At 40.0% G+C, this 24,789-nt stretch overlaps 1 protein-coding gene across 1 annotated transcript; it reads left to right on the top strand.

Moving 5' to 3' along the window:
* The first annotated feature begins 1,157 nt into the window (after positions 1-1,157).
* On the top strand, positions 1,158-23,136 carry LOC125885792 (syntaxin-10). The gene is made up of 9 exons (XM_049571575.1): positions 1,158-1,242; positions 1,716-1,791; positions 3,811-3,904; positions 5,428-5,522; positions 7,610-7,672; positions 10,386-10,487; positions 12,753-12,859; positions 15,949-16,043; positions 18,607-23,136. Exons 1-9 carry the CDS (start codon positions 1,208-1,210, stop codon positions 18,681-18,683), a joined length of 744 nt encoding a protein of 247 aa, XP_049427532.1. The 5' UTR covers positions 1,158-1,207; the 3' UTR covers positions 18,684-23,136.
* Positions 23,137-24,789: the final 1,653 nt, after the last annotated feature.

Here is a 24,789-nt window from a genome sequence, read left to right on the forward strand (position 1 = left end):
GACAACGCGTGCAAAGAGTTAAATGCAGCCCATTGCTTTCTGTCTGTACAAACTCTTAGGACAATTTACTGCAAACTCCGGCAGTGGCTGCAAAGACGTAACCATAGCGACTAATATTACACAGATGTGTGCCAGTAACCCCCTCGTCTGTCCCATTCAGCTCATTTTTCCAAACTTCCAGCCAGCTTTCCTCCCCCTTTTCAGTTATAGACCTACTATGACTGGAACGTAGATTTGATTGATTGAGTTTAGGGACAGTTCTTTACTTGTCAGAGGAGGGGGTGCATAGGGTGCATAGGGTGCATAGTTACTTTTTAAAACCTTTGATGTTTAAAAGTTAAAGTTGAAGACAAAACACAGGAGTTAAAAAAAACCTTGGTTTTTCTCTTGTCGTGCATAATGGTTAGTTTGTGCAAATGGTTTATTTTTGGCCACATTTTAAATGAGACGTAGAATAAAGTGAGTTTGGTGAAATATCACTATCTTAAGCCCAGATTTGAATATGTTTATTTTCTGAGAGAAGCGTTCGTTGCACATGATTTGTCCAAGGACTGTCGGAAATCTGAATATTCAAAGCTAATTGCCCTTCTTACAGATTCTGGTTCTCATATTTTTTCATAATTTGGGCAGTTTTTAACAAGCATGTTTTCTTTAAAAATCTGTGGAAAAATAAATACAACAAACAACCATTTCAATGTGTCTTCCCCTCCTCTAACCCAAAATAAAAAACATAAAGTGCTTAAAAATTATTTGACATGCTTCCCCATATTTGCAGCACGCCTCCCTCCTCAGAAGTAACGAACAGTCCCTATATGAACAGTACAGTAGTCTCATTGCCTTGTAATCTAATACTTGCTTTGTTCAGAACAAATCTATTTTTTAACATCTTTGTCTTTACTTGAGATTTTCGTGACAGTTTATGATCCATATTCGCACCCAAAAATCTAATCCGAGACACTCTTTCAATATGAACTCCGTCTATAGACAGTAAAACCATCCAATCACCTTGTTTTTTTGTAGCTGAATAATGCAGCCAATCAGTGGACAGTGTTGGTAATGTTTATATAGTTAATTTATCATACACACATATCTATAAATGTGCATAAAATAGCTTAATAGCTGTACACAACGTCACAGACTGCAATGTGTCACTGGAGCTCTATGTGCGAACTGCGCATGCGCTCGGAGTGAAGCGGAAGTAAGCATCATGTCGATAGAAGACCCATTTTTCGTCGTGAAGGGGTAAGAATTGTAGAAAATAAGACCTAAAACTCAGCGTTATGTCAGAATAATTCAAGAAATTGTAGGTTCACAGCTTAATTCAACGGCTAGATTGTGTTTTTCTCCAAGACAAAGTTGCCGTAGCGAAGTTTAGGCTAAGGTTAGCTGTAGCTAACTAGCATTAGCGCTAGCAGCTGCGCCGAGGTGTTGATGTTTGTTCAAACTAAGAAGAGTTGGTTTAACACTGAGTAATCTCTGAGATTTGTTTTTGTTTCATCTGGCTCTCAGTGAAAGCACCTCAGCAGCTTTGGGACTCTGCTGTCAGGCTGTTTGCGAGGCGCTGCGAAGTTAAGGAAGGATGCGAAATGTAGCTTGTGTGTTTGTTATGGTTAAACGAGAGGCGTAGCGGCAGAGATCAGCCTGAAAAACAGCCCAGGTGTCTGGGTCAAGGGTGAAGTTAACAGTTTCTGTCTCGTTAATGTTTGTGTGTCCAGGGAGGTGCAGAAGGCCCTGTCTCGTGCTCGGAGCCTCTTTGATAGATGGGAGGAACTGTTGCAGGAGGGGACCCAGGTGAGCAGCCCTCCATCACCTCAACAACATCACTGCGCAAATCTCTATCCTCAAGCTATGAGCCACTGACAGCAGTGGGTGGAGTACCTCAGAGCTACACTTGAGTAAATGCACAGACACCTTTACAGTAAATAACTTCTTGAAAGTTAAAGTCCCCTATTAGAATATTACTTGAGTGAAAGTCTAAAAATATCAGATAGTTATTGTACTTAAGTATTTCAAGTAAAAGTGCAAGTTACTTAGGGAATGTAGTTACATCCATTTAGGACTGCCCACAACTAAGAATTTTCCTCCTCGAACAATAGTCATTATTGAGGGCCATTAGTTGACTAGTCACCTGCATGTTTACGATATAAATTTAATTGTTAAATGATATATTTTGGTGGTTTGAGTTGAAGGTGTGAGAAAGAATAGTATCAGTAACACTGTTAACACTGTGCGACATTACAGAGAAATACAAAACCGTACGAATGAACCTTCATTAATATAGGCCTATATTTTATCTCCAAGTGCACGTCACACACTGAGCGAGCCGCCTGTTAATGACGCTGTGGGCTAATGGGCATGTAGCTACTTCCATGTTTCAGATGATACGTCATATTTGTAGTCGACCAATGAAGATGAGTTTACATACATATCCCACACTTTGGATTTCCTGCCCGACATGTTATTAACTAGCCTGTGGAATAACCGCAGGTACCAGCCCTTGAAATTAACCTGACTCCTGTCTGACTGCTGAGCGTGGACGCTTCCTGTGTCTGTCCTTTCAAATTAAATTACCACATGGTCCAGTCATGTAGGTTTTGCAATGTTTGCAATGTGTTGCAATACATTTTGACTTGACTAGTCTGTAAAGCACTTTCAGTGGCCTTTGGGTGTGAAATGTGCTCTACAAAAACATTTCTCTTGCCTTAAGTAAAAGTGAAAGTTGACAGAAATACGGAAACTCGAGTAAAGTACAAATACTCCCACAAAATACCCAAGTTTCATAAGGAAGTATTATTACTAAATTATATTACACCACTGACTGAGAGTCACTTGTAGGTGGATGTTCTTTCTAACCACGGTGTCCTGGCTGACTGTACTCATTAACCTACTTTAAACCAGGCAGGCCTGGGCAGGATCTGTAGCCTGGATCTGTGGTGGCCCAGAAAACTCATCACACATGCTTCAAATGCAAAAATAACATTAATTGAATGAAGCACCACAACATTGTTGTGTTTTGTGCTATGTTGTTTTCTGAAATGTCACTGCGTTTTGTGAAATGTTATTGGCCACCAAACTTTTTGATAAATTGTTGCGTGGGAAAATAACAAGAGTGGAGACACCTGTGAAGCAACAGTTTAGTTTAGAATCTGGTGACATATTAATCTCTGCTGAAATGTAGTGGAAAGAGTGCACAATACATCCTGGCACGTATTATATGGGAAAGCACAAAAAACAAGTTAAAACAGAAAAAAACTTAGAGCAACTGCATTTATCGAAGGTGACAACATATTAGTAGTGCTGAGGGACTGCTATGTTTATTGTAGACTTAAACTGTTAAAAATAGATGGAATAATATGATGTTCATTCAGTGGTCCTTTGTTGAAATAAATAATTTTCTACAGCTACTGCCTGTGTGAAGTACATATTATATTTCAACTTAGTGTGTCTTAGCTTGAGAGGACATATCACTTACCTGTAAGATATTAAAAACAGCAGTCTGCCTCTTTAAATTTATATTTTGCAAGTATTTTTCTGTCATTTACCAGTTCAGTAAAACACACTCAAACCTTTCTCTCCTAACAACCATGGCCCAAGTCCTACATGTGAACCAGTTCTGTGACAACATCTTGGTGTTCCGCTCATATCCTCTCAATCGTTACCCACATCTCCAGTTTTGTTAACAAGAAATTGTGAAAACAAAACAGCTCCTCTGGTGAATTGTGTGGTTGGAATGAGAATCTTCTCACATAGAAGCTGAGTAGAATTTTTATATGGTATTTAATGAGTGTCTGCTGGTTTCTGTGGTCTCAGGTAAGCCGTGACGAGCTGGACTGGAGCGCCAATGAACTGAGGAACTGTCTGAGGGCCATAGACTGGGACCTGGAGGACCTCAGTGAAACCATCAGTATCCTTTAAACGGGAACATTTCTCTCCGTCTGCCTCCACACAACCCCTATCTTCACATGACCAGCTTTATTTTTTAAAACAAACAGATGCTTTGTGTCACTCTCACCCTCCTCTTCCTCCTTTTATGGAGATGTATTAACCTTTTAAAGACAAGAACTGTTTTTACTTACATGTTAATCATGCAAAGCTCATAAATATAAAAAGACCCTCTCAGGAAGAAGGAAAATGTCATGAAATATTATTTTTAGTGAAGCAGAATCTTCAGGGAGAGGAGGGAACACAAGCTGCTCCTGTTTAATGGTTGAACTTCTTAGTGGGCTGTGACTCATGACTGGTAATTTTGTTTTATATCAGAGGTTATTATATTTGTTCGACAGGAGAGCCACTAACAAATGAACAGTAATAATATAAAAAGGTTCACCAGGAATTTGAAAAGGATTTAATTGAATTTGTTTAAGTTTTACACATCGTTAGCAGTTGCCACTTAAACACAAGAATCAGTCAATCATGAATCATAATTTTTAAGAATAATCAGTGACATTTGGGGTGATAGTCCCTTGATTCGTTGAGAGAAGCAGATATTTTTAAACTCACCTAACCGCACCTGTCACTGTTTGTTACTTTCCACTGTGATGCCTCGTTTTAACAGGAAGTAAGACAACATAACAAAGCTGTTTCCTTGTGACTTTAAGTGACAGATGAAGAGATTTAAGTGTATTATTACATTTGTCAGGTTCAGACTAAACGATCTTTGTGTCTGTTACAATGGTCACTGAGGCAGACTAGGCGTATACGAGTCATAAAATCTAGTTGTGACTCGGCCGAGAGGCATGACAGACGCTCATTGGTCCCAGTGGAGCCAGAGCTCGCTGTGTTTCACAACCTGCATGATGTCATTGGGACAGAGGTGCAAGGAACTGACTTCCAAGAACAAGAATGTAAACAAACAGTAGCACGGTATGACTCTGGCTGTCTTGTGTTTGTAAAAGCTTAAAGGGAGAAAAAAATGACGTCGACCTTTCCTCTGTTATTTATTTCTTTTCTTTTTTATTGCATTAAACAAAATAACAGTATACGGATTCAGTATACAGGGGATTGTACCTTCCCTCTGTTTCGCTGTTTCACCTAACAGCAACAACATCATTCCTCTTTCGCCTCGCCATGTTTACAGTTGTGCGTACAACAGCGCTCTGTGGTCATACTGGTCAAAGTCACGAATACAAGAACATGCTAGTCTCCCTGTCGCAAGGTTGTAGGCTTCTCAGACGCAGCGTTAGTTGTTGTTTGCTATGACACACTACACTGGATGAAACCATCAGTTGCTGCACCAGACACCCGTTGTGGTTAACCAGATATCGTGTAGTTTTTTATTTGTTTTTTCTTTTCCAAACCTGTTTGTTTCTTTAAATTTTATCAGCTGTTGTTATTAAATGTATCAGAAAGTGTTTTAAAAGTGCTGCTGAGCTTAAACAGTAAGTTCTTGGACGTTCATCAGACATGTTGGGTCCTTAACTGGCTCAGGTATTGTGGAGTCGAACCCCGGGAAATTCAGACTGGGTGACAATGAACTTCAGGAGAGAAGAGACTTTGTGGAGCGAACCAGGAAATCTGTCCAGGTAAACTTCATCACCCCAAATGTTCATGTTTTTAGCGTGTTGTTTTTCGTGTGTATTGTGTTCAGTAAACATCTGTGAATGAGTTTCCTTAATTTGTCAGGTGTCAAATGAAGCTCATTTGCTGAAGAATAAAAGACACATATTTGTCTGCAGATAAATAATGCAGTGCAGAAATGCAGCAGATGCGTTTGTGGCAGTGTAGAAACAATATATACATTAAGTGATTGTTCCAATGATTTCTTCTATTGTAAAATGTTAGTGCTAAGTACATATGTTGGTTCCAATAATTTGAAAAACAAATTTAAGGAATCCTTATCAAAATGTGTCATTATGTTTTGTGTTTATAATTGAAAAAAAACCTCAACCCCAAAACAAACAAAGTTCATCAGGAGATATATTATCTGATTTTTCTTCTAAAAATATTGAAATATTAAAAATATTCATCAGTATCTATCTGCCCTAAATAATTCTTCTTTGTCCTGGCTCAAATTTGAATATGAGTGAATTTATCTGTACTGTTTTAAATAAAATTTTTTACTACATCATGATGTACATTAATGTTTTTGTATAAAATAGCATATATGAATTGGGTATTATGATAAAATTGTTTCAGTTACTTCTTCCCTGACTTGCATAGTCAGTGGCTGTGTTCAAAATCACTTCTCATTTACTTTAAAATACACTGTCCACCATTTTATTTGAGTGTCTGAATTCTGAATTTGAACTTATCATAGCCATAAACTGTAAAAACAGAAATTAGCATTGGATTTTCACATTTCCAATGGTCCTTGGACACATCATGTGCAACGAACACTTCTGCCAGAAAAAAAATATAACAGAATCTGAGTTTAAGATTCTACGTCTCATTTAAAATTTGGCCAAAGATAAACCATTTTACATTGTGACTAATCATCTGATAATCATATATAAGCTTTACCTCTGCACTTACCTCCTTAAACAGATGTATGTATATGTATGCAGAATGAACAGGCAACAGGACAAGATTTTTGTTTGTAGTTCGAGTAATACTGACCAATCATGTGTGAGTAGGCTTTGGTTGCATGTAGGTAAACAGTCGCGGTGGAGAGAAAAACAGGTGGAATACATCATAAATCCAATTTTGGAATCAATTGGCTATCATCTGACACATATCTGGCTTTTAGCTGTTGTTTTTTGGATTTCATATGTGAATATCTGTTTATAGAGATTAGCTGAAATGTTGTCTTGACCTAAACACCTATAAAAAGTTGCTTATTGGACTGTTGAAAATGACTGGTGCACAGAAGAGGTAGGCTCGGCCCTGATTACTATTATCCATTTTCTTAATTAAGTGCTGGCTATACCAGAGCCCCGAAATATTACCTGTTACCCCCCAGAGGCTAAATCATCGTCAGACCAATAGCTGATGTGTTTTGAGATTCCCCCTGCACAGAATACAAATGCTTTATTTTTAAAGGTGTTACCAGTGGCTACAAGTGGCCATGCTGAAAGAGAGACAAATCACTACCATTACCTGAAAGACCTCTGTCGTCTCTGCTGTGTTTTGGCAACTTAAGTGTTTCTGTTACAGTTTAGAGACTGTACAGGTCAGGCAAAGTCAAACATCAGTCAGAGCAGCAGCTCCCACAGCTGAAGCCCAGAGTAACTTGTGTGTTTTCACAGTTTTTATTGTAAGGAGGAATGCCATTGATTATCCATCAATACCTGTCAGCTCGTTTACCTGCACTGCAGCTGTTAAGCCCCAGACTTGGCTGAAGTGAATCAATGTCCACGCTGTAGGCACAGTGGAAAATATGAGTCAGTTTCTAACACATGGGTCTTGCAGGCAAAGGTAGTGTCCTTAAAATAGACCTGAGGAGAATTGAGTCATCTGAGCCAAACAAAAGAGCCGTACTGAGGGGGAACAAAAGGCTTTCTGACATTTTGATTTGTCTGCTGGTGATTCTGTCTCATTAATGAAGCTGTCTGCACTGTGCTGGGCTTTTAAAGGGATTTTTGCTGCAATTGTGACAAATTGTGGAGTGAAAGACATCAATTGTTTTCTTGTGTGTGTGTGTGTGTGTGTGTGTGTGTGTGTGTGTGTGCAGGATATGAAGGATCAGTTGTCCAGCCCTTCTGCTGTGGCTCAGGCAGAGAAGAAGAACAGAGAGGTTGGTTGACATTTAAACACACAAAAACACACATAAGGAGCCCATACAAAACGCATACACTTTACTGGATAAAATGTAATTAATGAAAGTGAAATCCTTCATACAGTGCCAATGATACAGTGTAAGTTTTAGCACCGGGACCAAAATAATACTTGATGTGTCACGGAGCCCTGGTGGTCTAAGACAGTAGATTGTATAAAATAATAGATGTAGCCACTGTGACGTCACCCATTGGTTTGTGTACTCCTGTTTTGAAAATGCCAAACTTGAAGGCCAGCTTGAATTTCTGGAGCCAGAAGTGACCATATTTGGACAAGAAGGTGGTGATAACCCTAACACTAGCTACTAGCTTGGTTAGCTCAGTGCATTTATAATCTGTGAGAGAGATAATGCTAATTTTTGCTAGCCAAAAAAACAGGCTTAAAACCATTTAAACAAAATGTACTTACCCAAAAAAACTGAACATCTGACTCCTTGAAGCTCATTTATTCTCCCTTTACGTATGAAGACAGATATGTCCATTTCAGACGTTGTACACGTCACTGCCCTCCTACTTCCGTGCGTCCCATGATGCATCCTTTATGGCATAGATACAGTTAATAGATGGCACATGATGGCAGAGTTAAAAGTTTCACACAACAGCAAACAAGGCAGAGGTGGAGGGGGTTGTAATATTGTACATTTAAACAGAGGCAGTGTTGTAGACGGTGGAGGTCTGTGGGGCCACTGTATATATTCTGACATGTGGGCGGAGAATTTTTTACACTAATGTCACTATATATTATGATTCGTTCCGTTCCGCCATTATTTAAATGTCTTTGTCTTCTCTTATGGTCATACCTCTCTTGAAATACGCTACACTACCTCCACAATTTTTCCGGTGGTGCTGCTTAGTTTGTCCCTGTCCATAAGCATTCAGAAAATGAACTCAGAGTGTGGACATTAGGCTCCGTCCCTGTCTTCATATCTTAAGCTGAGCATAAATTAGCCCTTAAAGGGATAGTGCACCCAAAAATGGAAATTCAGCCATTATCTACTCACCCATATGCCATGGGACGGAGGCTCAGGTGAAGTTTTAGAGTCTTCACAACACTTACGGAGATCCGAGGGGGAAGTGGGTAACAGCACAACTGCACACCTAATGGCTGACGGCGCCCCAGATTCAGACGTCCAAGAACACATAATTGAAACCACAAAATATCTCCATACTGCTCGTTCGTAGTGATCCAAGTGTCCTGAAGCCCCGACATAAAAAGTTGTTTGGAAAAATGTCATTTAAACTCTGTTTTTAGCCTCACTCTAGCCTGTAGCTCTGACTGCTTCTCTGTACACTGCGCTGACGTGTTGCGCTTGCGCGAGACCGTGAGACATGGGCACCACCTTCATCCTCTTCACAGAGAGGCAGTTAGAGCTACAGGCTACAATGAGGCTAATAACAGAGTTCAAATGATGTTTTTCCAAACAACTTTTTATGTCAGGGCTTCAGGACACTTGGATCACTACAGACGAGCAGTATGGAGATATTTTGTGATTTCAATTATGTGTTTTTGGACGTTTGAATCTGGGGTGCCATCAGCCTGCATTAGGTGGAGTTGTGTTGCTACCCCCTCTCCCCTTGGATCTCCACAAGGGATGTGAGGACTCTAAAACTTCACCTGAGCCTCCCTCGGCATATGGGTGAGTAGATAATGGCTGAATTTTCATTTTTGGGTGCACTGTCCCTTTAAGAAGGTCTTTTAGTACAACCAAATGCCGAACAAGACTTTTTAGGTGACCAAAATGTTCCAGTTAACTTTCTTGAACTGAAAACACACTGAAATAGTGACAGCAACAGCTACGCCTATACTCTGAGAACCTGGAGTTATTCCATGGTTACGTAACCTAACCAACATTGTCGTTGTGGTAGCAATTTGTCAGTGGATGGCACCCACCTGTCACTCAAAGTGGCAACTCCATAAGTATGCTAACTTTCAGCCTTAATAGCATTTAAACTGGTGAGGTATGTAAAAATTCGCCCCTGTACAGTTGTCATGAAAGGGGATATTAGCGATAGAGACCAAAACTATTTTCTGTACCAGGCTGTAAACATTTTTATTTATGCTGTTAAGTTAGGTATTTTAACATGGGGGTCTATGGGGATTGACTCTTGTTTTGGAGCCAGCCACAAGTGGCCATTTGAGGAACTGTAGTTTTTGGCACTTCTGCGTTGGCTTCATTTTTTAGCCTTATCTAAGACGCATAACACATAACTGCAATATCCTTGTCTCAAATCTGAACAGAGGCTCTGTATCATCCCCCTCTCCATGTGTTTCCTGTCTGCCTCTCTTTGAAGTAACTTGTCATTATGAGAAAAAAATCAGCTGAAGTGTTTCCTGTCATTCACATTTTCAGGGGCTTTTTCTGTTGTTTGTTTTAAGTCATCTCGTGGTTTTTGACAGCTTGACTGATTCAGTCATAGCATATTTTAATTTATCTTTCACACCTCAGCTGATGCGTCTGCAGATCACTCTGACACATTTTCATCTGATGAAGAAAAAAAAGCAGATTATTTCATCCTCTCATGATTTGGAAAGTGTTCTAGTCAGTAGCAGCTGTAAAGCTCAAGCGAACCATCAGACTCACATTGTTCTGACCACAGGCCCACTTTTACAACTATAACACACACACTCTTTTTCCTGCTAACCCCATTTCTTGTGTGTGTGTGTTTGTTCAGGCTCTGCTGACCTCATCAGGCCAGGACAGGTCAACGGGACTGGAGGCTCATCTGGTGTCTGCAAACTCCAGATACATCCAGGAGCAACAGGAACAGCAACAGGTAGAGAGGGGAGGAGAATATAGATGTAGGAGATATAACAAACATAATGGGGCAGACAAAGAAAATGAGTGTTTGGAGGCAAGAGGAAGAGAGAGAAGGTAGGAAGGAATTAAGAAAAGAAGAAAACAAAGGTTTGATTAAGAAGATACAAAAATTATTTTGTAGGACTGCCTGCAACTAAGAATTTTCCTAGTCGACCAAGACTCGTCATTTAGGGTCATTAGTCGACTAGTCGCCTGCATGTTTACAGTATTAATGTAATTATTAAATTATATATTTTGGTGGTTTGAGTTGAAAGAATAGTATCAGTAACATTGTTACACTGTGCTACATTACAGAGAAATACAAAACCGTACTAATGAACCTTCATTAATATAGGCCTATATTTTATCTCCAAGTGCACGTCACACACTGAGCGAGCCGCCTGTTAATGACGCTGTGGGCTAATGGGCATGTAGCTACTTCCATGTTTCAGATGATACGTCATGTTTGTAGTCGACCAATGAAGATGAGTATCACCTTGGGTTCGTCCTTCACCTTCTCAAAATGATCCCACACTTTGGATTTCCTGTCCGACATGTTATTAACTAGCCTGTGGAATAACCGCAGGTAACGTGAGTTTTGATTCATTTTGACGAGGCGCAGCTCCTAGTGGAGTTTCACATTTTTTAATTAAGATTTGCTTTGTTTTTCTGCGACTCATTGACCAATTAGATCTTGCCGACTAATGACCTTTCTGGTCGACTAATGTTTGGTCTACTTTTAGGGGGCAGCTTTACTATTTTGCATTTTTAGTTTGTTAAAGAATTCAACTTGACAAGAGAAATTTAAGTCAGACAGGAGGATTATTTTAAAATGTTCCTCTACATTGCTCAGTGTTTCCCCTACTGTAGGTTGACTGCTTTTGCCTAACAGAAGTAAACATTTGTTCTACCACCTGACACCACACCAATTTCTGTTCTCAGATTTAACACTTTGAAGTTTTTTTCAATATTTAACAGTTAGCCTTCTTTCTTAGGATACTTAGCAGTTATTTATTAGTTTTCAAAATCCACAGGAACCAGTCTTCTCATCGGGATAGACATGATCCTCTGCGCAGTGCTAATTTAAAAAGAAAGTATGTCACTTATAAAGCACGTTCACCTGTTACTTCTGTTATTTCCTTCTTGGTGGTGATACCAGGAGTTGGGGTTTTTGTTAACAAAGAGAACAGTCATTGTGAAACTGCACCTCGATCTGTTTTAACTGAACATTCTCTGGTCGAGCACAGCATTATCTTTATGTCACCTGTTAACTGACTTTAAGACTTTAGATCACACACACTGGACTGTCCTGCTTTTCATTACAGACATGTGAACTAACCATAGACACCTCATTTGTGAACTCACAGTGGTGCACTGCAGCTGTTTATAGTATGTGACTACAGCAGAATGACTTCCTGGGAAACACTGTGGTTACTTTGAGTTATTTTTGGCAGAAAAAAGTTGGGTTTTTTTTTTGGTCGTGGCGGGGGTTCCCGTTGTGTACAGTGAAAGGGGAAACACTTGTACTAATGTGCATTTTTTAAACATTTGAAATTGTGTAATGCAGTTGTAAAATGAGACTTCTCATGAACTCCCATGTGGGAGCATCCTAACTGTCAGGCTGAAACTTAAAAAGGTTGTCAGTTTGTTTTTATTAGGTCATGTTGACAGATGAGGAGGACGGTTTGATCATAGGATCACATTGAAAGAGAGCGGAGGACTCCCGCTGTAGTCCCTTTATGAAGACGAGGCACATGAGATTTTCGTCTGCTCTATAAAGTATCACGCTGTGAATGAAGTGACTGAGGGTTAAATGCAGGTGTGAAGTTCAGTGTCATTGTCAGAGAGTGTGAGCTGTTGGTTTCTATTTCCTGTGGTGTTGAATGACGGAAATATTTCTTCACACATCCTGTGTCAGGTTGTGGCTTTACTAAGAATTAGATAAACACAGTGCTCATTCACATCTTTAATTTGATGACAGAAGAGTTTATTTCCGCTCTTGTGGAGTTCCATTAGCTCTGTCAACAGTGTGAGTGTGTGTGTGTGTGTTCAGTAAAACAGGTGCAAATTTTAATGCTATTGATGCAAAAATAGAGATGAACTAAAACTGTATTTTGCATAGATAATTAACGTACATTAAGGATAACATTTCAAAATGTATGGGAAATGATGCAAAACGCTGAGGATGAAGAGTAACTCTGTGTGTGTGTGTGTGTGTGTGTGTGTGTGTGTGTGTGTGTAGCTGATCATGCAGGAGCAGGATGAGCAGCTGGAGTTGGTGTCAGGCAGCATCAGAGTCCTCAAAGACATGTCGGGACGCATTGGGGATGAGCTCGATGAGCAGGCTGTGTGAGTGTTCTGTACACACACACACACACACACACACACACATACACGTGCATACCATTCGTTACCTTAATTGACTTTGAAAAACATCTATTTTAGTCATAAAGTGTAGCTCAATGAAGTCAAGTCAAATCAGCAAATGCAAACAATAGATGCTCAGGATGATTTAAAATGTGTCTGGAACTTAAACACAGTCAGTATTTCTCTGGTTAAGGAGACACATACATGTAATACTGAATCATTTTCAAAGCATAAAAATAGCTCTTCCCCTTGTGATTACTCCTTTTGAATTTGAATCTGTTTAATGGACTGTGCAGTTTTTCAGTGAGCTAAAACAACAATGGTAAACACCAAGTTCGGTCATGTTTTGGTGTTAGTCTCTCAGAGAGGTTAAATTATTTGTTTATCAATCAATTAGCCAGTAGGAAGAAACTCACCAACTATTTTTATAACTGATTAATTGTTTGTGATTTTTTTTAAGAAAAAACAAATCATACTCTGGTGTCTAGCCTCTTAATTGTCAAGATTTGCTGCTTGTCTTTAGCCCTATTCTCTCAGGACTGGTATTACCTGGGGACCTCTGGTAATTTGATTAATGGCAGAGGTTGTCTGTGATCTTAATCCCATGTGAATCTGCCATGTCTGTAATTTGTCAAGTAAGAATTCCACCGCAAATTACCTACCATATTTTGCATAACACAGAGGTTGTGTGACAATATTAGTACAACGGGAATTGCCATCTCTGGAATTTGGTGTCATAATTAGGATTTCTTTTTTCTTTGCGTCTCGTTTTTGCCTCTTTCCTGGTCAGGCGAGTTACGGAGGATGCAATGGCAATTATACATAAAGGTTGTGACCACATTTTGGGCACAAAGGACTCATCTTGCTACACAGCAGGGAGACCTGCTTGCAGAGAGAGCAAGTTAAAAAACAATCAGAGGAGCGAAATCTGAAAAGATGATGAGATGGATGACGTGACAAAAAGTGGCAGAATCAGTCCTGTTTGTTTAACCTACATTTAAAACAAGTAATGGGGTTTCAAAGCCTTGAAGCTGTCCTCGTTGCCATGGTACACGTCCAAATTAGTATTCAAATGCTTTGATTTTTGTTTTATTTTTACATCACTGAGATGATGGAAGAAACTGAAAAGAAGGTGGCTAGTGTTCACAGTGCAGTCATGGAGCCCCACCTCAAGGGTGAGACAACATGTGGACGGTTATCCGCTGCTGTAGTGAAGCTGCTTTGCGTCTAGTGATGAGGCCCAAGCTGCGGCGGTCTGAGTTATTAATAACTCACAGAAACATTGCTCTTCCGTCTTTCTCACACGCACATGGAGCGGTGCGAAGTCCCACTAGAGTTGGCTCGGGTGCAGGTGGTTGATTTGGGTATATGAATATGATTGATTAAGTCCTGTTACATTCCTTCAAAGCTTTGATTATTCGCTTCAAATTATCACTGAAGCCCCTAAAATGGTTTTCGGTATAGCCCTACTTAGCGCTGTACATCACCACTAGTAATGTTGTGTAGTGTTTCTGTTTTATGTAGAGTGGAGTTACAAATGACTGCACATCATAGTAAGTTTGAGTACAATATAGACTTCACCTGTCCTGTGGGAATGCACCATATGAAACACAGATGGAGAGGGGGGATTCATTTCAGAACCATATGAGGTCTCCAGGTAGCACTAAACCTGTGCAAATAGGGCTTCACATGATGATTATTGTGCTGATCATTAGTGATTACTTGAACTATCAATGCCCATCAAGGGACTGGTGTTGGAAATTAGCTTTGGCTTTTTACACGTGTGCAGTACATTGGACACTGCTTCTGCTGCTGTCAGTGTTTCTCTGTACTTGCTCCTTAGAATGAAATAAACTAATAATAATAATAACAACATGATATTAAACAGAATATATTTGGAACTTGGACTGCTGGTCAGACCAATTTAAAGATGTCACTTTGGGTTCAGGAAATAATGATCAAATTTTGACCAAATGCTCAATTAAACATTGAAAAAAATAATCACAAAATATATTTAAGTTTAAGATATTCGTATGTAATGATCCTAGTCCTTTACCATAAAAGAAAAAGGTGCATCTTTTCAGAGATGTCATCGTACACCAGTGAGTGTCCACATACCACCTTCACCTGAAAGCCTTTCTCTCAGCTCTCACAAGGAATTCTGGGAAACAGGAAATCATAATTGAAGTAGAGCACTAACTCAGAGCGTTAGAATCCCTTTACTGCTTAGTAATAAGAATTTTAATGACCAAGTCTGAATAATGAAGCATTTTTACAGCCAGTTGGTGCTTTGGACCTCATTTCCTGTATTTTATTTTTCATTTTTATGCCTTTTTAATTAAGTGTTGTGATCATTTCTCCAGAGGACAACTGTGGACGTAGAGCTGAACATCCTTGAGTTTTTTAGTTGTTAATTTATTTGGTCTAAATGGTCTCATAAATGTTTACTGTTACTGTCCAGGAGGCAGGTCGAGAATTATTTTTGTTTATTGTAATTTAATTTTGTCTCCACTCCTTTCACAGCGGCTGTCAGTGAACAGCAACAGTTACCAAACACACAGGGCTGAGCAGGAGAAACACACTTATCATCATCATCTTTAAAGCAGTTTGTTTAGCACCAAACTTAAGGCAAACTTTACATCTTTAGCCCCACCACTGGCTCTATGAGTGGCAAAATTGTCTGTATATCTGTTTCAGCCAACACTTTAATATTGTGGGATGTAATAAACACTGTGGCCTTCAGTGGTGCTGGCAGTCCTTTAGAAGTCTAGTTACGTTTTTCCACATTCAGACCACATTTCTCCTCTCGTAATATCCTGTCGAGCTACAAATGTCTGCCACGGTCAAGGATCCCAAGGCTTCATCATAGTAATTGGTTTCAGTGGCTAAATAGATTTTCAAGTACATGGAGGCTGAGTTGCTAATGTTGGCCACAAAATATTTATTTTTAAAAAGTAGAAAAATGAATGTGAATGATAAGCATTCATGAAAGTGTCTGGTGCTTTTGCTGAAAGTGTCCACAGTGATGTCACAGTCTGATGAAATGTTCGTGTGCTCCTTTTGGTGTTCAGCATGTTGGGCGATTTTGGAGACGAGATGGACCAGACATCATCCCGGATGGATTCCGTCCTAAAGAAGCTGGAGAAGGTGTCCCACATGACCAGCAGTAAGTCTAATAGTATGAGTAAGAGGCTGCCTGCGAACAAACGGCCAAAGCTTTTGAAAGTGTGGATTCATTTTTTTTTTAATTAACTCTGTCAATTCCAGGCTTATAGCGGATTCATTGATAACTTCCTGTGTCATTCTCCAGCCATGTCAAGAGCCTCAATGTCATTCTGGACAGCACTCTTTGATTTGAACCCTGCATATAAAACATTACCCAGACTTCTTTGTTCCACCTCCACAACATTTCCGGACTCCGCCCATCACTGTCCCAGTCCAGCACTTAAGTCTTGGTCCACACATTTGAAACACAGTTCTCTCTGGCCTTCCCACAAAACTCTTTAACAAGCTTCAAATCATTCAAAACTCTGCTAACCGCATCATTACCTGCACCAAATCATCCGACCACATCACCCCCATTCTCATCCAGCTACACTGGCTCCCTCTTCAGATTACTAAAACCTTCCGCTCACCTTCAAAACCCACCACAACCCAGCCCCCACTTACATCTCTGACCTCCTCTCCTCCTCCCTGTGCTCTTCTCTTTTGGTCTCCTGACCATCCCCACCTCACGCCTCATCACCATGGGTGCCAGAGCTTTCAGCTGCACTTCTCCCAGGTTCTGGAACTGCCTACCCCCACACATTAGACAACCTGACAGCATAACATCCTCAAAACCCACCTATTCAAACTGGATTAAGCCCTCAAACACTAACTGTACCCTCTGCCTCCAATTTTAAACTGTTAGTGATTTTATCTCAGCGACAATATGTCTGCCCAATTCACATTTCTTGTTCTGTATGTTTATTATGCTCTGTAAGGCGACCTTGGGTGTTTTGAAAGGTGCCTTTTAAATGAAATGAATTATTATTATTATTAAACCAATGAAAAGCAGAACTTTGCACAAAGAGTAATACACTGTCCTAAAGTCTGTGAGGAAAAAAAAAAAGAAAAATGTTGTCGGGGTAATTAATGAATATTTTAGTTACCTGGAATACACAATATGTACAGTTTCCTTTGTCAGCTATTTCCATAGTCAGTTTTGGTGAAGCTGATCTTTCTGTCTGGTTTCCATTGTTGGAATGAAACTGTTAGTACATAGATGATCTCAATAACTTCAAGTGAACCTTGAGTGTAGACTTTTCATCACAGTGTAATTACACAGGTCATCCAGATCACTACTTTATTAGAAAATGTCCTGTCCAGCCACTGTTTCAGCTACTAGTAACGCAGTTACTGCAAAGACATTTTGTTTGGTAACTGGGGATACAAAGCATCAAGCTAGAAGGAAAAACAAAAGTGCTGTCCTCTTCCTATTTTGGTTGCGCAGTGGTTCCTTATGTGCCGTAAATCAAGCCTTCCTTTTCCCGGATGATCGTACACAGTGGCAGACAGTTGCACAGTGAAAGCGAAGCTTATATGAAACCAGTCTAACCACATTGTCATTGCTCTGTAGTCATTGCCGTGTGTAATCAGATTGACCTTATAATGATAGAAGAAGTGTACTATTTCCACCGTGAACACTGCTCTGTTTCTGAACATCTTCAGTCACTGAATGTTTATTTTCTGCTTTGGAAAATAGTTTGACAGTTCAGGAAATATGCTTATTCCCTTTTGCCAATAGTTAGTTAAAAAAATCAAAACTGGTCTCACGTGTTTAGCTTTAGTCAGCAGCTAGTTAGCTTAGCGTAGCTCAAATACTGGAAGCAAGGGAAATTGGTTAGCTTGGTTCTGTCCAAAGGTTAAAAAAATCAGCAAGCAGTCACCTGAAAGCAAATAAGTATATTACCCAAAATATCAAAAAAGTCTGGAGATTGCGTAATATGGCCGCCACAAATTCCTTTCTTTATGCCGCTTTGCTTTTTTACACATAACCAAAGAACAACGGCACAACGGCCATCAAGCCAAAGCGGGCGTGACACGTAACACAATTGCGTCAGCCTCCAGTGTGACATAAAACCAACTTGTCTGCAGCACTTAATGAGCAATAACATGGCAATAACAATCATTTACGTCCCTGTTATTTGGCGGTCGATCTCGTCCTCTGCTCTGAGGGTAAGGAGCACCCGGACCTCATTGTTTTCCAAACTTGCATACATTTTCAGTTGCTGTTCCTCTTCTTCGAGTTAGCTGCTAACTGCTATTAGCTGCATTTTAAATCTCCCACAGGTGGGTTGCACACATCTAAGTCGTAAAAACAGGTCACACCTCTCCTATTCATGGTCCCGTCTTGCCAGCTATTCCTTTTACACAGACTTCTGTTTCGGCGCTGTTATAACCGGTGTTATCGTACCTTTAATGACGAACAGCAAGGCAAAATAATGGTACAAAATCCCGCCTTGAACAGGAAGTGTAGAAGGGGCTAATGGAAATAGTCATTAGTCTCAGCCTGAGTTTTAAGTGCTAGTTGACTTGCTTGAGTTTCATGAAGATGTTTTACCTCTCATACAAGAGACTGTACGATCCAGCATTAAACATTACCATGACCTGGATGACTGAGAATCTTCACCAACATCTCTCAGCCTGAGTGTATTTCATCTAAAGATCTCCCCTCCTGTGTTCTTCAGGTCGGAGACAGTGGTGTGCAATTGGCGTGCTGGTCGCCATCATGATCGTGGTCCTCATCCTCTTCTTCGCCCTCTGATGCCAGTGACCTCCAACCTCTCGACTGCGTTCACCACCTCCTCTCTGTTAGGGCGGACAGACGGATGGACAGATGGACAGACACAGGAAGAAGGACATGTCTCTTGCTCCTCTCCCTCCCGTCCCTTCCCTTCCTTCAAACAGAGGAGAAACTGGTGACCTGCAGAGAGAAGTTAGGATACCGTCCTGCTTCTCTCTGCTTTTAATGCTTCTAGTAGAAAAAAAATAATAACTTGAGCAGGGGAGTTGAACACAGGGGAGCCCCCGGCGGTGTTAATGTCTTTCACATTGGTGCATTTCAGTTTTTGTTGGAAATGATGGTACTTAATGGAAGGGTCGGGGCAGGAGGCTGCTGCTGTCAGGTTACAAACACAAATCTGCAGAACGTTTCGCAAATCAATTATCAAGTACATATGATTTTAAATGTATACTTAGCAGGCATTTTAACACTTAAGTTTCGGTTTTTTCAAAAGTACAAAATCTTGTTTGATGATCTTTGATATCTTTTGAGTTACAGTGAACAAACTTTATTTTGTCAGTACGTAGTTTTAAAATGTTTTAGTTTTAAAAGTGCTGAAAGGAACGGCTGTTTTTTATGAACCAAATGTGACAGAGAAAAGCAATTGTGACATATTCATTTCATTTGGCAGGAGTTAGCAGCCAGAAAAGTTTTTTTGGGGGGCACTGATTAATATGAATTCATTAACAGTTAAACCAACAAAGAAGCAGTTTGTGTTTGACGCAGACAGGAGCAGGGTGGGAGGGAGGAGACCGGGGCGGGTTTTTCAGTGTTGCCTTAAATATATTTTTATAACCGTGAAATGTGCAGTATGTTTATGTGCCTACATGTGAGTCAGGGCGGGAAATCACCACAGAGTACCAGTCATCAGATGAATCAGGAGAATGGGCAGTTACAGTTGCAGGTTTTCCTTCCAGTCCAACATGACAGCAGCTGATTTCAGTGATGAACACATTTCAGCCGGGAGGGAAGAGTTAGTCATGTCTGAAATCAGCTGCTGCAGTGTTTATGGACAAAACAACAACATGTAGAGTGATAGTATGAGTAGGCGTGAGGCTGCCCATCCCTGATATGAGATGCTGGTTTCGCTCTGCTGGACACTTTGTCAGATTCCTGGCGCCCTGGCCAGCGGATAAATGTGGTTCATTTTCCTCCCTGATTGAGATGCATCTCAGTGAGGTGAAGTCAGGTCTGCAGCCAGCCGCCTTCGCGCCCCTGCAGGCTGTACAGCACACGATTGGCTGAGGCTTTGTTACACTCACTGGGCGATGAGAGACAACCTTGGCTCAGAGCGAATGGGTTTGCCTGTTTTATTGAAAAGCTTTAGCTAATGAGAGGAGGAACAGTTGCTGGGCAGGATGTCTCCGCACGCAGCCCAGATTTAGGCTTACAGCTCCCTCTGCTGGAGGCTGTGGGTCATGTTGTTTCTTTGTGTCATGTCAGGTAACACTACCCACGCAAGGGTGTGTTGCTGCGCTGTATAAATATAAACCACAATGCTTCGAATTATTGTGTAAATGGACATAATTCCTGTACAAAGGCTTTATGCAGAATCAATTTTATTTTCAATCCTGTGTAATCCAGATTTTATTTCACTCGCTTTTGTCACACAGTGAGAGAAAATGATCAAGTATGGAGTTACATGAAATTTCTCCCGAGACATTTCCACTTGTTTCCACCAAAGGAGTCAGAGGTCACATGCCCAGGATTTAATGCAGGTGGGGTTCAGGGATGTTTTCCATCACTTCCACAGCTCTTCTAAAACTCATTATCTCAGTCGCTCCTGTGTGATTTTAATGTGCTTTTACATATTCAAGCCTTCATTCCTTAAACGCTTCAGTGGGGAAAATTAGCCGAATACTTGGAAAATGGCTGCAAGCGTAAATGAAGCAGTCATGTGGTTTCCACTCCACTCATGAGTCACTGCAAGACCTCTGCACGCAGAACAGAGCTTTGTACAGGTAAAGCATCTTGAAACAGAAGGATTTCTAATATACACTGTGTTTTTTTGTCAAGTTAAAGAAATATTTCACACCGCAAATGATCATTTGTATTTATTACTGTACTAATTACTTTGTCTTCAGTTGAATTGTGAAGAAATGAAGAATCACAGTCTTGGGAGTCCACGTTTTACAACAGAAAAACTACATCATAACATCCATTTTCAAACTCTGACACGACTTTTGCAGCGTAATCTAAGCCTCATGTATCCAGTCGTATACACAGTACTTCCCAAACACGTGCATTTTTGCTTAGCATTTAAACTTGAGAACTAAAAGTGTAACTTATCCATGCCCTCTTCAAAACCAGGCTCTGTTGACAAAAACAGTTTCAAGATACATATCCAGGATGCACTGGGATGTATCATCAGTGATGTTCCTCGGGTCATAGGGGGCTTTGGGTCTTTCAACATCAGACCCTCTCATCCAGGTGACCCACCCGGGGTTGAACAAGACCCTGATTGCATCCCAGCAACAGTAGTCCAAGTAACCGAGTAATTTTACCTTGCTGGAACGGGAGAGTTTGTAAACAGATGTTTTGCTGTTGTTTAATGTGGCTCTTGGGTTCTTTGTTCACCAGATGCATACAAGAAGAACAAAGTTTTCTTCATGGGTTCAACATAACATGGAGTGTGTCATAACTTCTATACAAATGATCATTTGGGGGTTGAGGCACGTGCTTTTCTGTTTGGATTTGACTGCATCTACTTTTGCTGCATTATACTGTAACATCAGATCTGTATGGGAGAGTACTGTAGTGATTCTTAGAGACTGTTCTTTATTTATCAGAGGTGGCTGGAGTGTGACAACTTCTGCTTTTTTTCTGTTTTGCTTAAACTTTGACTCTTCCTGAAGCTACAAATATTTTTCCTTGAGCTGGAGTTTAAGAAAAATGCTTGTATTTCGTCTCAGAAACGGTTTATTTTCTGCCAAATTTGACATGAGACACGTAGGTTAAAGTGATTTTGATGAAATATCACTATTTTAAAATCAGAATTGGTTACGTTTTTTTTTTTTTTTTCCTGAAAGAAGCTTTTGTCGCACATGATGTGTAAAAGGACCATCAGAAAGTCAGAAATCCAATGACAATTTTTGTTTTTACAGTTTCAGGCCGTGGTAAGTGATGAAAATTTGGTGATTTCCGTGAAAGTTAACATGCCTTTGAAACAGAGGTTGATTGTCTTCACGTTTTCTTTCGACTTTCAAAGAAAACATGCCTTCAGGTTTGGAAGGCATGTTTCCTTTTAAAAAAAGTGGCTCCCCAGTGCTTAAAGAATGATCTGACATGCCTTGCACCACGCCTCCCCCCTCATAAATAACGAACAGTCTCTTTTGTTTTTTTTGTTGTTGTTTTGTTTAAATGTTTCCAGACCTGGGTCTAAAGAAAAACTAATTTGAGGCTTTCTAGTCTTTGTTTTCCCCAAAATGGAACTGCGCACACATCTGCTGATTTAACTGCATCAAGACATTGACAGTTGTTACAAAACTGTAATCTAATTTAAAAAGCCACTTTGTGATAGCACACAAATTACGTTAGTCACTGTTATTAAGCAAATTTCAAACTCTTTCCAGGCCTTGTGTAACCGCCAGATCAACCTGTAAACGAGCTCTGATGCAGCATGTTAAAATTAATATGGTTGCATGCATTAAAAGCACACATAATATTAGTTTGCGTACACAGATTTCTGAAGGTATCAACACTTTTTGGTACATTATTCAAAACATATGACTCATCCTCCCCTGCCTTTTTCTTTATCTTGACTTGCGACTTTCCAAAAAAAAAGGGTCGAAGCCTTAAAATAATTTTTGTGTTGGTTGTTGACTTTTTTTGTTATTAAACAAACCTTGTTGGAAGTTTGATTTGGGGAACGAACCTCTGGCTTAAACAGTGCTGATGAAGCTGAACATCTTTTTTGGTTGAGAAGTTTGTCTTTTGAAGGCAACTAAAATTGATCATAACAGTCTGTTTTGTTGGTGAAACAGTGAAGAGGTGGATTTTTGGAGGATTTGAATGTACAAAAGTTCACATAGTACTGACCGCCATCATGCCCTTTCCTGTCAAACAGCCCATGTGTCTGCAGATTTAACGCCTCCACTTAAAAAAAGGCTAACTGTGGCTTAACATTACTTCTCAATCACTGCTCTGCTATAGTAGATTTTTTAAGTACTGACTTTCACACACACTACATGAAGAATAAATGTTTCGTGGCAGCTGTCGCCGCTTTGACAACTGAACCGAATATGATTGTTTTCTTACTGGCATCCGGAGATTTCTGAAATTGCTCAGTAGGGTTTTAAGTTTCATTAAACTTGTCCAACATGAAGCGACTAAACTGCGGTGGTGGTTTCTTAATCATGAGTGTTCCTCCCATTATTTAAATTTAAAGACTTGTTTAAGAGGTTTTTAAACATTAATAAATCTATGTTTAGACTTGTGCTGTGTGTCTGAATGAATACAGTACTTTATCCTGCTCCCTCTGTGATTTGTACTTTAGATAAAAGCTTCCAGCGAGCTGCAGATGTTACAGGAGCGACTTTTAATTGAGAGGCACTCTTCAAAATGGAAACATCATCACATCCTATCCTGAGAGCCGAGCCGTCATGTGAAATTACATTTACTTTGGCTGTAATGAGCAGAGCCCGAGTCCCTGGCGGCTGCATGAAGTGCGAGTAGCTCTGAAAATCCGCAGGCAGCAGTCAGGAGAGCGACACATTCACACGTGAAGCAGACGTCCTGTGAAACTCTGCAGGAGTGAGAGACCAGCGCTGACAGCATCACACTAATACATCAGCCGGTCAGTGATGAGCTCATCGAAATATGAACACTACTCCTCACACTGTTAGCCAGTTATATAACAGGTTCTACAAGACTGATCTGAAACTTTCTGCAGTTTGATATAGAATATCATGGGTATAAACATTTTATTTTCGAATAAGTTGTAAACGACTTCAATGGAAACACTGGACAGTATGGAAATCTTAAGAGATGCATCTCATTAGCTCAAATTCCTACTGTAGAGTCCACAATGTAAAACATCTCACATCAAATGGTGTTTTTTACTTTAAGGCAAGAATGATAAACATTTATTGACTGATTAATAATAATGATAAGCTCTATATAGCACCTTCTATACAAGAAACGCAGCACAAAGTGCTTTACAGTAAGGGCGGTATAAACACTGAGTGTGCATCACATGAAAAATAGACATAATGGACATAAAACAGACAAAGCAAATTAATATGAAAGTACATTTAAAACTCTTTAAAACATGGATTAAAACTAAAAAACTATAAATCATAAAATCAAGTAAGATTTTAAAAGAGTTGCAGCAGCATGAAGTGTAAATTGAAAGAGTTTCAGACCTGTATCAGGAAAGTCAGAGCTTGTTAAAGGCTAAAGTGAACAGATACATTTTATGAGAGAGTTTGTGTTCCATAGCTTTGGGGTGTCTGACAAAGGCTGCATCCCTGATCATCTTCCGGCTGTTGCTGGGAACCTCCAGTAAACCAGCAGCAGGTGATTGCAGTGTTCTTAGAGGCAAATAGTTAACAGGGAGTTAGCAACGTAGCTCAGTCCCAGCCCATGTAGGGCTTTGTATACAGGGATTTATTGATGTACAGAAACTTATTTGTCAACATTTTTGATAATTGCTTAACTGTTAAAGTTATTTATCAAGTCAGCTTCCTGCTCCAGCTTCTCAAATGTTGTGGCTCTCTGTTTTATATCAATTTAAATTGAATATCTTTTGGTTTTGGACTATTGGTCGGACAAAACAAGCAATTTGGAGAAGTATGTGGTCTTTTTAGAATTGTGATAGGATACTCTTTTCCTAGCTGCAGCTCTGTGACACTGAAATTTTATTTTAATTGAAGGTAACTTCAGTATTTTTCAACCTGTACCTTATTTTCCGTGTTTTTGTCTAAGGGTGCTTTCACACCTGCCCTGTTTGGTTCAGTTCATTTGAACTTAAGTTCGTTTGCCCCCTCAGTGCGGTTCCTTAAGGCAGGTGTGAACACAGCAATCACACTCAGGTGTGAACACACCAAAACAACTGGACCGAGACCTTCTTGAAGAGGTGGTCTCAGTC

The sequence above is a fragment of the Epinephelus fuscoguttatus genome, linkage group LG3 (assembly GCF_011397635.1).
Source record: "Epinephelus fuscoguttatus linkage group LG3, E.fuscoguttatus.final_Chr_v1".
NCBI lineage: Eukaryota > Metazoa > Chordata > Actinopteri > Perciformes > Serranidae > Epinephelus > Epinephelus fuscoguttatus.